This window comes from Sarcophilus harrisii, chromosome 1 (genome assembly GCF_902635505.1).
Source record: "Sarcophilus harrisii chromosome 1, mSarHar1.11, whole genome shotgun sequence".
Lineage (NCBI taxonomy): Eukaryota > Metazoa > Chordata > Mammalia > Dasyuromorphia > Dasyuridae > Sarcophilus > Sarcophilus harrisii.
Genome location: NC_045426.1, coordinates 226,180,340 through 226,197,475, shown reverse-complemented (window position 1 = coordinate 226,197,475; position 17,136 = coordinate 226,180,340). Strand labels below are relative to the sequence as shown.

General features: G+C 33.7%; 1 protein-coding gene across 15 annotated transcripts in view; it reads right to left on the bottom strand.

Moving 5' to 3' along the window:
* Positions 1–17,136, bottom strand: part of CDC14B (cell division cycle 14B) — a 140,303-nt gene that overhangs the window by 10,167 nt on the left and 113,000 nt on the right. For 6 of the 15 annotated variants that reach the window (XM_023497304.2, XM_012542652.3, XM_023497296.2 and 3 more), the window contains 4 exons: positions 16,381–16,611; positions 13,028–13,166; positions 12,055–12,214; positions 11,110–11,222 (listed from right to left, as the gene is read on the bottom strand). In XM_023497304.2, the coding sequence (XP_023353072.1) occupies positions 11,110–11,222; positions 12,055–12,214; positions 13,028–13,166; positions 16,381–16,611 (643 nt within the window). Of the gene's footprint in view, positions 1–6,553; positions 6,700–6,949; positions 9,373–11,105; positions 11,223–12,054; positions 12,215–13,027; positions 13,167–16,380; positions 16,612–17,136 lie in introns of those variants that run through there. The other 9 variants (XM_031937687.1, XM_031937689.1, XM_031937691.1 and 6 more) reach the window with 3 other exon arrangements.

Here is a 17,136-nt window from a genome sequence, read left to right as displayed (position 1 = left end):
GATTATTGGACCTCTTTTCCCCACTTATGTAGTGTGTTTTGGGGAATCTAGATGAGCCAAGAAAACCATACTTAAGGGTTTTCAACTATGAAACATAAAAAAATCAATTCCTCAAGGCCAAGAAGTCCATAACCAATACAATTGCAAACAGAAGGAAACAACACAAAATAGTTCAACTTTTCTCTGGCGATGAACCTTAATAAGATGCACTTTCATGATTTTAACATCCATTCAGTAAATATAACTTAGTCTGAATTAATGTCAATTGTTAAGCCTCCAAGTTCCTGGTGGAATAAAAGTTTAATCCTTAGGTTATTCCAAAGTATAGGAAAATTAGGATAGGTACAGAGACTGGCTGGATCTCTTATGTCAGATGTATGCAGAATTTCCAGGTCAAGAAAATTCTTTTTCCAAAACAGATGGCACCTTATCTGCAATTTAATAGTCTTAGAGGATTTCCTAGATCAGGGGTCCTCAAACTTTTTAAATAGGGGGCCAGTTCACTGTCCCTCAGACTGTTGGAGGGCCAGACTGTAGTAAAAATAAAAACTTTGTTTTGTAGGCCTTTAAATAAAGAAACTTCATAGCCCTGGCTAAGGGGGATAAACGTCCTCAGCTGCCAAATCTGGCCCACGGCCGTAGTTTGAGGACCCCTGGCCTAGATCATTGACAGGTTTAAGTGACTTGCCTAAGTATACAACCAATATGCCAGAAACAGAACTTGAATCCAGATCTTGCAGGCTCTGAGATCATCTTTCTATTCATTCTGTTTCTAAGTCACTCTGTCTCTATTAAGATACTGTATTAAGGGAGCAAAACCAGAGTTATATATTTTGGGTGACCTTAAAAAGCATAGCTTCTCAAAAAATACATTTTAAAAACAAAAAGCAAACATGTCTTATACTCACAAAGTTATGCTCACAAATTAGAAAATAAGAACCTCAAATGAATTTCTCATTTAGTAACAGGAATCAACTCAATGTTTCACAATATTGTTGGCAAAGTAAACAATGGCTAAGAGAAGAATGCAAAATGATTTTGGACCTCTTCTCCTTTGTATTGTCATGATACTGATATCTCCACCAATAAGCTGAGAGACCCATCTAAATGGGTTTTAGGACAGGGGGAAAAAAAAAAACAAACCTAAACCTCCAAGTCCATCAGCTGCTCAGATCAAATATTGATGTTTTAACAAAAACAAAACTTGGATTAACTAAAGGGAAAAAAAGATTTCTTTTTTCCCCTTTTTTACTTGTACATTCTTATGATACTGTATCTTGAGAATAATTTCATCTTCTCTGCAATCTATAGTCCTAGGGAAATTGCCTAGGATACTTGGAATTTCAGTGACTTGCCCGAGATCAAAGATAGGAGTTGAATTTAGAGCCAGTTCTCTGTGGAGTATACCAAGTTGCACCTCTAAGATTATGATACTTTTAAAAAATTATTTTATTTATTTATTAGCAATGATTATTGGTCAGAACACATTCTTGTATGCTACCATTTCCTCCAGCAATTAAGTTTGAAAAAAAAATTTCTTACAATTTAATGCTCTTAAGGTAAAATGGAACCCAGTTCCAATTTTAAAATAGCTCCTGCATCTATTGGTTTTTGCTGTGTATTTCTCCTTCCCTCCCCCCCACTTTTTTTAGTGATTGTGGTTAATACTTTGAACCAAAGGTCCTTTTATCAGCCAGTAAAGATGAAGATTTCCTACAACAATGTTAGCATTTCTTAAACTCCCACTGCTACTGCTGCCAGCAATGTGTGCTTTGCTTATCACAGAATCATTACAAATCTGGAAGAGCTTCTCAGGGATTAATTATCTAATCCATTCCATGACTGTGCCAAACCTGTAACAGAAAAATCATGCCTTTTTCTTGACAGCTTTCCAGGCCAGAACTGACATTTGATGGTGGAAAAAAGTTTTGTTTTCAATGGAGAAAGCAGAGCATTAAATAATCCTTCAAATAATCAAAGACTTGTTAAAATATATGTCTCTCGGTCCTGAGGGAGATGAATTGTGAACTAATTAGCCAATAACTGCCCTTCAATTGATTTGGAATTAGTCAAAGTTAAGTCACCTACGCTGAATGTTCCAGGGGGATAAATCCTAGGATACATAACCTTAATAAGAAAATTAAACAAGGCATCACTGGGCTTAGCTGAGAAAGATTACATGTTCATTTATTCACCAGCCTATGTAAAGTAAAAAAGTGTTAGTAATACAAGTAGAAAATATATAAACAATAGTTTTAAAGTATGTTGCCTTTTCTAGAAAAAAAATTGAGTCTTTATAAAGTTAAAAATTTCTACCACAAAGGAATTCATTTTGTGAATTCAACCAATCAATCAAGCTACAAAATATTTATTAAGCACATAGTATGTGCCAAGCACTGTGCTAATAATGGGCAATTTACCACATTATGAGTTTTCATCCTCAGAATTTGTCATCAAAAACCATTTATTAAATCCTAGTTTATGCCACAGTCTTTAGAATTTATTGTGAATTAACAAAGTGAGAGAGTGGGATACGGTAAACTTAGGTCTCCTTAGGGTCATGTGTTACTCATCTTTTTTCCTTAAATTTTGAATTTGATTGTATCTCTATAACTTTATGCATACTAATTCCTCTCCTATATAAACCGCTTAATTCATCTTTCTGATCCCATTTTCTTTTCTTTTTGATCAATTTCCATGATGGCCAGACTAATCTTCCTTATTGCACAGATCTTATTATATCACAGCTCTACTGAACACATCTCATATGACTCCTTTATTGCAATTCCAACAAAACCCAAATGATTTTGCAAATCTCCCTTTCAGTGTCCTTCATAATCTGATAGCATTTTGCTTGTCCAGCTTCATACTATTTCTCTCATGTGATCTACTCCAGCTTAGCGGTCCCTGCATACCGCCTGCATTTTTTTTTTCTTTCAAACTTTTGCTCATGCTGTTCCCTATGCCTGGAAAAGAAACCATTTCTAACTGCCATCTACCCTGGTTTATTGGAAGCCTACTCCTCTTTTATAGCCAAAGTCAAATGATACTTCCAAGAAATCTGCTCTCAACTCATCTTCTTCACTGGTTATATCTTATTTTTTCATAATATTATGTATATCCTGATACACTTATGCTTCAGTTTGAGCTACATTTGTGTATATGTTAATATTCCCTTACTAGAGTATATTATGATCCATGGGGGATAATGTCTTGTCTTATCACATGATTCAATTTCCTTTTAGCATCTATCATGGGTCAGTGTAACTACAGTGTTTTCATCTTGCTCATTTCCATCCCTCAAATCAAGCAGCTAACACTTCATTAAATATAGTGCCTTTCTGGTATACTTCCCCCTCTACTACTGTTAAATCCTTCATTAAAGTTCTGTTTTACATGTATTCCCTTCCGCCCCCCTCTCCCTCCCCACTGGATTCTCATGTCTTCTGAGCCTCTGTCAGCTCTGAAACTTTAAAGAATTTACCACTACAAATGGCAAAGTTCTCAGTGCCTTTCAAGCCACAAAACTGAATATTTAATGTGAAAGCACTCCTTTTGTAAGAGAAATCAAAGGCCTCATCCACCTGGTTATTCTTTCTATTGTTTAATCTACCTATGAATAACAGGATGAAAAAAAGCTGGTGTTTCTGCCATTCTATTGAACCAAAGTGAATTAACAGAAATTTTTTGAACAACCAAAAATGATGTTCAGGAAGACATTGATGCAACCCAAGTACCTGTCTTTTATAGCAAAGAAATATTAAGTTATTGTCAGTATAATTTGTGACATTTTATTCCAATCTTTGAAAACTGGAAATCCATGCTTGCCATATAATGTTCCTATCTAGGACATCTCAATCTCTATATTGTGGTATAGCGGACAGAAACTGTAATTTTAATTCTCTATCTTAATTCTGCTATGGTCTGGGGTTCAATTCTCAACTCTGAGACATATAGTAATGGCTTTATAACCCTGATTGCATGAGGATGTTCTAGTCTGCATTATAAATGAGAGTTCCATCTATAAATAAAAGCACCAGTCCTCCATTCTAATTTTTAACCATGTCAGATCACATCTTGCTGCCTTTTTAAAATAAAAAAATTACCTATCAGAAAAGAATAACTATATTACTGATGGAGTCAAATAACCTCATCTGACATGAAAATAGTGAGAAGACAGCTGTGGTATTCAACACTGTTTATTTCAGAGCTATAGAGCCAAGAGATAATAGAATGATATAAGCATTTGATCCCTCATCCTGTTATTATGATCCTCAAAGCAAGCAACTGTTGGAGACAAATGTGAAAGGAGATATCTCATTAAGAAAGAAAGACAGCCTATAGAATTTTAGGGTTTGTAATTTTGCATTTAGTAAGAGATATAATAAGTACTAGTCTTAAAATTAGTAACTCTTTTGAAAACTTTTAGGTTTTCAAGACAACCATGAAAGAAACAAAGTGTTGGATTTAGAATAAGATGACCTCATTCAAACCTTTCTCTGACACTTCCCATTTCTTTCTGATTATTCAGATCCACATTTTCCTCCTCTGTAAAATTTAGATTTAGCATTTAGAATAATGAATAAAATTTAATATACTCAACGTGCCTCCTTGCAGGTTTTTGCAAAGTTCAAATGTAAGGAAAGGACTTTACAAACCTTTTTATACACATTTCAGTTATTCTCTTAATTTTAAAGATGAGGAAACAGTCTTGGTCCCCAAGATGTTTCTCTGATATGGAACTCTGGTCAAGTCAGAGAAACATGTCGAGCTAGTATCTGGATTCTGGCCTCTCAACTTAGACTCTGACCCTATTACTATTTCCACTCTTGCCTCACAAATAAGTAACTACTGAAAGGAAGATTAAGCCCAATGACGGCATGAACAAACAACAATGACAAGACTTTCTTTTACTATCTGTGTATGAAAAGTACTGCTTATTTCCCATCCATTTGCAAAAGTAAATAAAGATTGAAGCTGTCTGTAAAATTAATATGTATTAGAATATAAAAATATCAAGTTTGAAATTGCTCCAGAAATAAGAAATAACAAAAGCCAGAAATGGTTAATGAAGAGAAAGAAGATACCTACAGAAAGATCTTTCAATATGAAAGAAAATATATCAATATATTTCATCAAGTCTCCATAGTATTAATTTAAAAATTTAGCTTATTCCCTATCTATTTTATTGGAAAAGGCCGAGAAAGGCTAATATAAAGTGTCCATAAATTGTTCATCTTCCTTTATGGAGATTAATGTTAAAATCTTATTTTTCAATTCTTTCTAACAAGCCAACCCTTGATGAGTTAGTAAGTATTCTGAATCCTTGGAATCTGCTAAGCACAAAAGAAAAAAAAGTACTTTAAAGGGAAAATGTAACAAGTTTATAACCTTATAACCGTCTATTAATTAAGATAAAATAATATCTTGCCCAGCAGAATATCAAACAAGAATAAGGGAGGGTTTTTCCCCCTTAAGAATCAGTGGGCAGAAGTGGAATTTTCAAGATCTCAAATTCTCAAACTTGGAATTACAAGTGAATTTCCAGTCCTTTAAAGCCATACTAAGAAGCCCATCGAGTTCCAGATTTTCCTCTTCACTGAAGTAGATTTCTACTTCATCTTTGGATCAAAAGACCCAAAGTTAAGACAAGTCAGAAATTCTAGAAGGAATATCAGAAAAAATAAGAACGAACTTCTCTTTATTGTTATCCTGAGGACTCTAGTATAAGTTCTTAAGAAAGATCTTCTTTCCAAATTATTCTTCTGTAACAAAGAAGTCTTGCCTCTTCATTTCCATGACTTTCCTTTTGATGTTGATTTTGCCAAGTGAATATTTACACCAATAATGTTTCAGAACATTTTTATAAAAACAATCTTTTAGGAGAAGTATGAGAGAAAGATAGTGATGGTAGTGATAGGAAACCAGCAATCACCTTTATTCATACATAACCTTATCTATTCTCTTCCCTTCTTATTTGAATTTTACATAAAGTCTTGAGAAGCTATACCTATTGCAATTTCACAAAGTGAGAGAAACAAAACATTTAAACTGGGGAAGGAAAACAATTAAAACTTAATAGAGGGAAAGCACCAAAAGACAAAATTGTCATATAATTAGATAACAGATTTTTAAAAAGCAAGATGAAGGGTGCCAATCACCACCTGATAAAACAGCAACAGGAGAATTCTTTTTCATTGATCCAGAAAGGTACATAAATTCTCTAAGAGAAACTACATACACAAATTCAGTAGAAAATACAAAATCAAAATTAATTTCATCTGATGAATATTGTATGAGATATGTCCTTATTTTTCATTTAATCCATTTCTAAGATAAAAATCGAAAGACCTTTTAAATGTCCTATGTTATTAATCCCTTCAAACAGTTTTCATAAACAAACCCACACTCAAAAGCAGCTTTTTAAAAAAAAGCAAATAATCTTTTACAATAAAGCTAGGAGAGGGGAGAATATGGATAAATACATGCATCATGAAAAACATACTGGACACCAAAAGTGATTAATAGTAGAGAAATGGAATGGGACACTTACACAGTGGCTATCTGTCAAAAGGTCCTGATGGTTACTAGGTTCTTAAACCATCTAGACAGAATAGCAGGATGGGAAGAATGCAGTCACAAACAATCCACCAGATGACAATACTACATAGTGCAGAGGTCAGCACAGCTAGGATACATCTAGAAAGGGGCGGGGGAGGAAAAGAACAAACGTTCAAATTGGAAAGCAAAACCAAAAATTAAAAAAAAGTAAGCTAAATATGAGTTTTACCCCATAGAAGTTTGGGGGGAGAAGGGGAGAGAGAAGGGGAATACTGCCAAGAATAAAAGAAGTTGAATGCATTGACATTTTTTATGAAAAAGTAATTTTATCATTTTATTTGGATCCAATAAAAAAAAAAAAAAAGAAGACTAATTCCCAGAGGTTGGGGGTAGAAAGGAAAAAGGAGTGTAAGATGGAGAAGAGGAAAAAGAAAAACTCAGAGGAAGAACACTTAATGTGAGAGAGAGATGAATGGTAGAGAAATGAGATATAAATTCCATAATAATATTACTCAATACTACCTTCTTTTTAGCTATGTCATGTTTTTATTTTGTTTTTTAGACATTGAAAACTAATCTCCAATGGGGAAAAATTAATTGTATTAACTAATTCAATTTTGTAATAATTTTGATCTTAGTTTTGAAACAGTTATAACCTGAAATTCCAGGATCTAAGTCCTTTCCTCATCATCCTCCACCAACATCAAAAAACAAAACAAAAAAATACCTTAACTATAGAACATCACAAAACAGTCATTTGTTGATGTTTAAAGGATGATCACTTAAATTGTGATTATTGTGCTACATTACTATCAGGTGATATGAATTGTTATTGAGACTGACTTCATAAACAACACACAATACTGCTCATTTGCTTTTAATTTATATATTTTGTGAGTGTATAATAGGAGCAGCACCTACCATGTATTAAGTAACATGGAATATTACATACACATTTTAGTCATCATGAAGGAAACATTTTCCTTTTTTCCTTAGCTTATGATTCCTTATAACCACCTAATATAATTGTTCTTTAATATATTTTTTTCCTCTACTGAATAGTTTCTAACACAACTTCTTTTCAGTCGGAACATGTTTAACCTAGAAGAAGCATGGTATAATAGCCAGAAGGCTAAACCTGTTTTAAGGAAGAGCTGGACTCAAATCCTGTCGGAGTTCAAATTTACTAGTTGTGTTATTGTGATCCTAAGCTTAACCTCTTTAGAATACTTCTACCTACATTGCTGTACTTAATATATACACTAATCCTCTTCATATACTCCAGTTCGCTTCAAGGCTCAGTTCACACGCTACCTGCTGGCTTTTCTGATCCCCCCAGTTGCTAGTGCCTTTTCCCCAAATTATGTTCTATTTTTCTTATATTTATCTTTGCCAGTAGAAGTTCTTTGAGGAGAGAAAATATTGTTTTTCCTCTGTATCCTCAGCATTTAGCACAGTATCTGACACAAAGTAGTTACTTAATAAATTTCTGTTGCTTGACTGATTGTTGAGAAAGTTTGCAATTTGTCCTACCAGAGGCACTTTCCACACAGGATCAACATAGACGAACTCTAGAAATAAAATCCCCATTTTCAAGAAAAAGTTACTGAAGCCCTGAGTAACCGATCAAATCAGAGAATCTTTATGTACTTTTGGGGTGTGTTGCCACGCATCCTATTAGTCTGGACCAGTAATCCAGTTAACTTAAGTTGCTCTAATAAAAAATAGCATAGGCTAAATAAAATTAACAGAGACCTGCCCATAGTGACACATCTAATTGTAGCAGAGATAAAGAATCCTTTTCTCAACTCAAGGCTAAGGCCTAAAAATGATGCTCATTTTATTTGTCTGAAAAGGACTTTTCTTCTAAATAAAACTTATTGTAAAAAGGATATCTCAAACCTTTCTCTTCTTGATTCCAATGGGGCTGCCCTCAGAATAAGAAAACAGAGATAGTCATAACAGAAATAAAGGAGTTAAACAATGGTTATAATGTTGCAAGAAGATAGAAAGCAAAATCTCTTCTGAGTTATATGTGGAACACCCACAAAGAATAACCCAAGAACTATAGCGAAGAGAATTTTATAATTCTTTTAAATTTCCCTCTGAAAACCAGGTCTAAAATTTCAATCATTCAACAAATCTGTAGAATCTTTATTGCACATAGAATAGTGCACTAACTATTGTAACAGTTGAAAAAAAAATCAAAAAACAAAACAAAACAAACAAAAAAAAAACCCACAACAAAGCAAAAAACAGTGCCATAGTTCTTAATTTCCAGGAATTTACAATCTAATCTGTATACTTCTATTTGGATTCAGCTTCTCTCAACAAAAAGAAATAACTTAACATAGTATGTATAATTAAATTAAGAATCCCTTGATAAAACTGGGTCTTTGCAAATATAACTAGGGAATGAATAAAAGAGAATCTGTCATGTCTCTGAAGCCCAAAGGCACCTAGGTAAAGTTGGAGGAGGGGAGTGGTTGTGTTCAGATGATAGTAGCTGCTTAGTCTGGCAAAGGGAAAACAGGTTATTAGTTTTATTCAATATTTTTCATTTGCTTTTGTTTGGTACCTACTATCTATTTATTATATATTCCACTCCATTGAGTCCAGGGACTATACACACATTCAGCTGAAAAGAATGTGGCCACTGTAGACCGTACATAATCCTCCCAGAAGACTATTAGGAATAAAAGATTTTGATAATGTTCAGATAGTTTGTTTTTATTTTCATTCAGTGACTCCTCTTTTACTTCATCACACAATTCTGCCATCACAAGACTGTCTTCTGTTTCCACCTGAAGCCTTTGATATAAAAGGAAGTAAATATTTCAAATCTTATGTATTTTTTGATTGCTTGAACCCTTGTAGGGAAACATGTATACAATTGAATGCAGGGTCTCAGTCAGGATTAGATGCCGTTAATCAGGAATCTAACTGGAACCCTCTATTAAGCAGATCTTATCGCTCTTGCTAAAATTTCACTTTAAAAATAATTTTAAAAAAACAAATTCTCAAACAAAATAAGTATGTCTTGAATAAGTACAAGTTCTGTTTAGTTTCATATTCTTCTCACAACTCTACATCAAAACTGAGGCCAAAAATGCTCTACTTGAGGGACTATGAAACTATCCAGGATTCAATTAGCTTTCAAATACAATATTTCATACTTTACTGAAATCCTCCTTAGATGACTCATTGTAGTGGAGAGGTGATTTTGGTTTCTCAAAGCCTATGCTAGCCAATCACAAGAAGGGGCCTATTATGCTCTAAAGGATTTCAGCACACATCTAGTGAGAAACTAGATGTTTATTACCTAAGGACCAGACTAGCTATGTTTGGAAAATCATCAGGTTGGATTGTAAGATGATAGTATTTTGGGCCACATCAACTTTCAAGAACTGTCTACCATTAGGAAGAAACTGCAATCAATATCATGGACAAATAACTCACACCAATGAAATATTAATCCTTGGAGTATTAAATAGTATTTAATAAGGCCATAAATAAATGTTTATATTTCAAAATATTTTCAATAAGAGTTGAAAGAAGAAAGGTAAATTTAGAGCTAACAAGGATTTAATCAGAAATTTTAATTTACCCAAATACATGACTCCACTAGTGTTTTAGTTAATTAGGGTCTTACTAGACCAACTGACTGCTTGATAAGTATCAATGGCTGCTCAAAAGCCTCACTATAAGGTTACTCTGAAATTTTTTTGATAATTTCTTGGATAGTAGCAAAAGCAGAGATGTCATGAGAAATTTAGAGTGAACACGAAGATGTAATCAAGATTCAGAAAAATTTGATTATCTGTATCTATATCTAGTTGATGTGAATTTTGATTTTGTTATTTTTTTAGAGACTATGATAGAGATCTTAAACATGGGAAAATGTTTATGTAATGTACAGTTTGTATTTTTTTTTTTTTGAGCATTCTCAATTCTGCACACTCTGCTTACTACAACAATAATGAGTTAGCTTGGAGATCATAACCCAAGAAAAAGTAGAATCCCAATCTTAGATCAGAAGTGAGCTACAGGATTTAAGATGTCCAGATTTCAATCTCAATTACTTTCATGTTTTCCTTTCTAAGTAAGCACATTATCTTTTACTTTCCAGGCAAGCACAATATTTGGTACTTTGTTCTTATGTCTTTGAGAAAGTATAACTGCCACTATTTTCTTACCCACTCATACACAAACACAAAATCACTCCCACTCACACAGACCCATACCCCCACATCAAACCCAATTTGTACAAAGTTAAAAGGAAAGGTGCATACAGATTGACCAATTATCTAATTTCACAAATGGAGAGTAAGTGGAGCTCCATGGCATAAAAACAAAAACCCTGGAAATAGAAAAACAAATGAGGTATAACATTGTATAGTCAGTTGTTGGCAATGTCTACTACCACTTAAAAAAATTATGAACCATTTTGAAAAACACTGATTTGCCTGAAACTCTAAAATGGGATTGAGGGGAAATCCTGAAAAGAAAGACATGTGTAAAATTTGCATGGTGTAAAAAATGACTTACGTGAGAGGAATTGAAGTAGCTGATTTTGCCCGTCTTCTACTTTTCAGGGCAAGTAGCTTATCACCTTGTGTCATTCCATTTATTTCATCATCATCATCATCATCATCACTGTACTGTATAAGTAAAAAAACACTGAGCTAATGATTTGAAGTTCCATCTTTAACTGCAGCAAAGATCAATAGTTACTTTCTGCATTAAATGAATGCCTATTCTGTATCTTTATTTAACTTTTAAAATATCTTCTCACATCAGAATAAAGCTACAGGTAGAATTTCAAGAAATCTGTTAGATTATTTACAATAACATACAACTTGTGATTGTTGTAAGCCCAATAATGCTATTAAAATACATGGCAAACACTAAAGAGACCAGATTAAATATATGAATACACACACATACATGTATGTATTGTATGTTTTGCTGTACATGTGTATGTGTATATGTACACATATATATGAATGAAGAGAATAAGAAAAAATATTTTTGTTCCCCAAGCATCTTATCACTATGTGTAAAGATAATCCCACCAAGCAAAATAAAGAAAACAAAAGCTCTTGTACCTCAATCAAGTTCTCATTTTGAAATAAACCAGCTGCTTATTAATAGATACAGAGGTTAAAAAAATACTGGAAAAAAAAATTAGGACCACCTGAAAAGCCATTTCACATACCTCATTGCTGCTTCAATCTCTGCCTAGGTGTGAAAAGAACTTTAACAAAACAGTCATCCAATCTTTTTTGTGACTAACTCTCAAGGCTTTGGGGGGGGAAGGGAGAAATCATCTGAAGAGGGATATAAAAAAAATGAAAAAATATGTGGACAATAATCCCTCACAACTTGGCTTTATTTTCACCTGCAAACTCTCCACACTCTAAAAGATTTGTGGGAAAAGAAATGAGAAAAACATCTAGCCAAAAGACAACAGCAGGATTTCGCGGCGATTACCGATTCAGAATCTTTAGTTTCTTCGGATTGGGTTTCACTTATTGAAATGTCATCGACCCCTGTTAGGATTTTTGTGACTGCAGCTGCATGTTTTCCATTTTCCTGGTCCCTTAACTTCTTACGGTAATAGTCTCCTTCTGTCCAAAGGCTTGCCTGCTTCCTAGATAAGTGAAATATGTCATGACTTTTTCTAGAAATGAACAACATATACACAAAGGATTCCTCTCTGAAAATTCTTTGAAATCCTACTTTCTTTTTCCCCCTTTAATAAACTAATATTATATCTATCACCAATTTTTGGAGAGGAAGATTATTTGGCAATAGTTCCTGATCTATCTTTTTATTTTATATTTCTATTACATAATTATAGCCAGGAATATAGAAGAAATTAATAAAGGTTTTGAGGGAATTGAGTCTGGGTCAGGTTAAGAAGAACAGCGAATAGATCACTGGGCCTAGAGAAAGGAAGGACTGATTCAAATCTAACCTCAGCTACTTACTAAACAAGTAACTTACTGTTCAAGTCACAGATTTCCCATCTGTAAATATGGAAATACTAATAACTCCTACCTCTAAGAGTTGTTATGAGGATCAAATGAAATAACTGTAAAGAACTTAGCATAGCACCTGGATCACAGTAAGCACTATATAAATCTTAAGTCACTATCCTCTAATTCTTCAAGATTCTGTTATGACACAAATAGGAGTACTCCCACCCTTTTTGGACATTGAGGGCAACTCTTCCAATATGGTCACTGATCACTGCTATAACAAAAACATTCATGATGGCATTTATGGCAATGAGAGTCTCATGAATATAACAAGGCTGGTCCCTAAAGCTCAGACCTACAATTCATCACTAGAAAAATCGGTAGAAAATTCTACTTGTAACAACTTAAACTTTACTATCTGAATGTTTGAGAAGCAAGGGTCAACTTCTTGTCACACAGAGAAACTAGTGGACTTTACTTACGACACCAAAAAATGTTGCTGAGGTCCAATCACAGAGCCAGGTCTACAAATTCTGATCCAAGCAATGGTTTCAGGAACTGTCATCCTATAATGCTTTATGATATAGCAGGCTATCAGGGTGCCTGTCCTTCCAAGGCCAGCTAAGAAAAGAAACATATCACATGGTTTTGTGAACTTCGTGCAATTTTTAAAAGCAAGTATCCAGTTGTGAGCTTTTTAATTCAAGTTGAGTTTTCCAAGAAAGATTATACAGATTTGTTTTAATAATCCTTGTTTCAATCAAATTTCCTACAGAAGCTACAAAAAACAATGTTGTAGCTTTAACTGCTCAAAAAGAATAATGGGAGGAAAGCAGTTTTGTCCAAATACTTTAGAAACTGACAAATTGAAAAATATCTTATTATAAAGTCAGTTGACAAAACAGCTCTATGTAAAGTGCATTTCCTATGGAGTCAGAACGAAAATACTGTTTTACTTGTGATACCCGATCTTTGAAAACTATGAAATAGAAAGAACGTGAGAATGAATGTTAAAGAAAAATTTCTAAGTGGAATTATACAAAGAAAAGTTAACACTTTTTTTTTTTTTTTTTTTTTTTTTTTTTTTTTTTACTGTCATTCAGGAAGAAAAAACAGACAAAGGAGAAACTTTCTTTGATGCAACTACACTGAACTGTGGTATAACTAAAAAAAAAAACCCCATCATTTGAGATAATGAAGAGAAATCAACTATTTGTTTGTCATATTGATGGCTTACTTAAATCAAATTATGACACTGGATATGTCATATAGATATGATAATTTGTCATATTTAGTAGTATTATTAAGAGTAATTAGTTTTGGGAAAAGAGGTTTCTCCGTTTCATTAAGTAATTAATAGATAGACTCTACATATTTGCACTTTGCAAAAAGTATCTAAAATTATTGTCTTGTCCTGAAAACAATTCTGTAAGGTGGGTGCTATTACTATTCTCATTTTACAGTGGAGAAAAAACTGTGGCAGTAACAGATTTGTGACTTGCTCAAGATCACAACTAATGAAATGTCTAAGGCAGGATTTGAAATCAAGCCTTCCAAATTCCAAAGCCTGTATTTTATCTCATGTCACTCATCTGCCTCATTAATCAATTTTACTTATGTCAATTAACTAAAAAAGAAGACATTTGAAAATAACAAATGGGTTATTACAACATACTCTTAGATTAGCATCGCATTCAGAAAGATAAAGCATTACACAACAATGAATCCAATGGCAAACTATGTTTAGTCTAATGGTAATTAAGAGTGGTCAAACACAACACAAATTTGTTGTATGTGGGAGGGTCTTGTGAAATGGCTTAGTGATCTGTCTCAATCTAGGATCAAGTGCCTAATGATTTTTTCCCCTAACTGTCAAGGAGAAAAGTCTAACGTTTATATCCTCAGTTAAAAATCCAAATTAAATATATTGATGATCTATTAGAGGGTCTAGTATTCACTGTCTGGAAAGTCTTACAGAAATAATAGTATATCTGGCTAGAGTGGAAAGGCCAAATAACTATTTAGCGCTCTCCCTTTCCCTTGTACTTACTCCTTTCCTTATTCAAATAACTATTGTTATTGACATAAAACACTGACATTTTTCATGTGAAATATTCTTTGATATCTATAAACAATAACTAAAAACTTCCTAGTCAAGTGAACAGCAAGATTATACTTGCTTTAGATTCCTTCAACTCTCCAAACCTTAAGGAAATCTAGATACCAGATATAACTATAAAACTGAATAAATGATTAAGAATTAACACCAGAAGTAATGAATTGAACCAGCTACACCCAGCGAAAGCACTCTGGGAGATGACTACAAACCACTATATAGAATTCCCAATCCCTCTATTTTTGTCCACCTGCATTTTTGATTTCCTTCACAGGCAAATAGTACACTATTTCAAAGTCCGATTCTTTTGTACAGCAAAATAACTGTATGGACATATATATATATATATATATATATATATATACACACTATATTTAACTTATACTTTAACATATTTAACATGTATTGCCATTTGGGGGAGGAGGTTGGGGGAAGGAGGGGAAAAACTGGAACAAAAGGTTTTGCAACTGTCAATGCTGAAAAATTACCCATGCATATATCTTGTAAATAAAAAGCTATAATAATATAAATAAATAAATAAAATAATTAACACCAGAAAATATTACTCTCCAAAGCACTCACATTGTAATGGCTTCCATTTTCCTAGTGGAAAGATCCAAAGTGAATCACAGTTTTGTGCCTGAGTTCCACTCATTCCCAACATATAAGCCAGCATACCTCCTTGTCCCCTTCCCCAGGGACAATGACTACTCCCAGTCACTTTTCTAGAACCTCACATGCAGTAGGAAAAAATGATGAAGTGTGATGCTTCTCACACCCTAACAGAGATGAGAGAATGCAGAAATCATACCCATATGTCCCAGTGTATAGACCTGTTCTGAAGGACTGCTTATTTATTATAAGCTTAACTCATTTGAAGAGGTGGTGAAGAAGAACTGGGGCCTACCACTAGTGATGTCAAAAAACAACAAAAAAAATTGGTGACAAATTTTTTAAACATAGGAAAGAAAAACCAAGTGGAAAAAAACATGTGGAAAAGCAAGAAGCTCTAGGACTAATGTACAAGTCCTAGATGTAATGTACTAAATTTATTATGTTTTTAAAAATCTCATGTTGTACTTAATGGATATATGTAAAATAACATTTACTCAGTGCTTTAAGGTTTGCAAAACATTTTCCAAATATTATCTACAGTTCTCTTCTTTTGTGTAAGGAAATATGCTTGTTGATACTTATCAAAGTCAGAGAATATGAAAAAATTAAAATTAAAATTTGTAGGCAACAGAGAATGAGTCACTGGACAGAAGATCAAAAGGTAAGGAGAGGTAAAGATACAGAAATGGAGGAAGGCAAGGAGGAAAAGACAGGTACAGACAGATTGGCAGGAGAGAGGAAGAGGAAAGGAAGGAGGAAGAGAGGGAGGATGATAGCTGGGACAGTGGAGAGAAAAAAACAGAAAGGAATGAGATCAAAAATAGTAGTGATAGGTTTGGCTTTTTCTTTTCAGGGTGAGATGGCTTGAAATTTTCAAAGAGATCCAATTTGTACTGGCAGAGTGAGTTTCCTTATGCCAATGAAATCACAGGTCTCATACTTGTCCCAAAAATACAAAGTATTCATCAACTCTTTGCCAACAAGTGTGGGGGAGAAAGCAGTCCAAATGCTGAAGGAAGTTTCAGTGTACTACTTACTACATTTATACAAGTACAGAAAGAATTGAGCACTGACATGCACTATTTATCAACAAAAGAAACATACCTTTGCAATGAACTGCAATAACACCATCGGCATTTTCGCAGATGTTCAGAAATTCTTTTACTATGGCATCACTGGGTATACTACCATCAGCGAAAAAAAGCTCATGATGGTCAAAACCAGCCTCTGTAAATCTCCTGGCATCATATGCTTTTTTGTTGAGTCTGACAATGGTGGTAACATTGTGCCTTTTAAAATACGGAATATAGGCTTCAGGTGTATGATAGTGGTAACCTGTGATAAAAAAAAGAAATCATTTTTCTTTGAGCAATATAAAGAATAAATGTTATTTTAGTTCTCTATGAGTAGTGATTGTCCTCGAATGCTTTTTTAATAGTAGAAACAAGTAATGATTATCAAAAGATCTCTCACTTCTTCTCATGCCCTTCCCCCTCACTCTATAGTGCCTGTAAATCTAGAGCTGGAAGGGATCTCATGGATCATCAAGTCTAACTTTTTCAGTTTTACAGATGATTGGCCCAGGATCATTCAACTAATAAATCTTTTGAGGTGGAATCTAATGTCAGATCTTCCCAACAGTTCATTCACTACACCAGATTTAAAACTATTTTTTGGATAAGTGAATAAAAAAACAAAAATTACATAATAAAACAAGAAAGTCACACTTAAATGATTGATTTTCAAAAGCACAGCTTATGTAACTAAACTTGGAGTTTAGCTCAAGCTTTTGATTCCCATGAACACCACCCATCCGGATTGGCATTCAAAAAAGCACAATGTGCTCATTCAACATCTCAG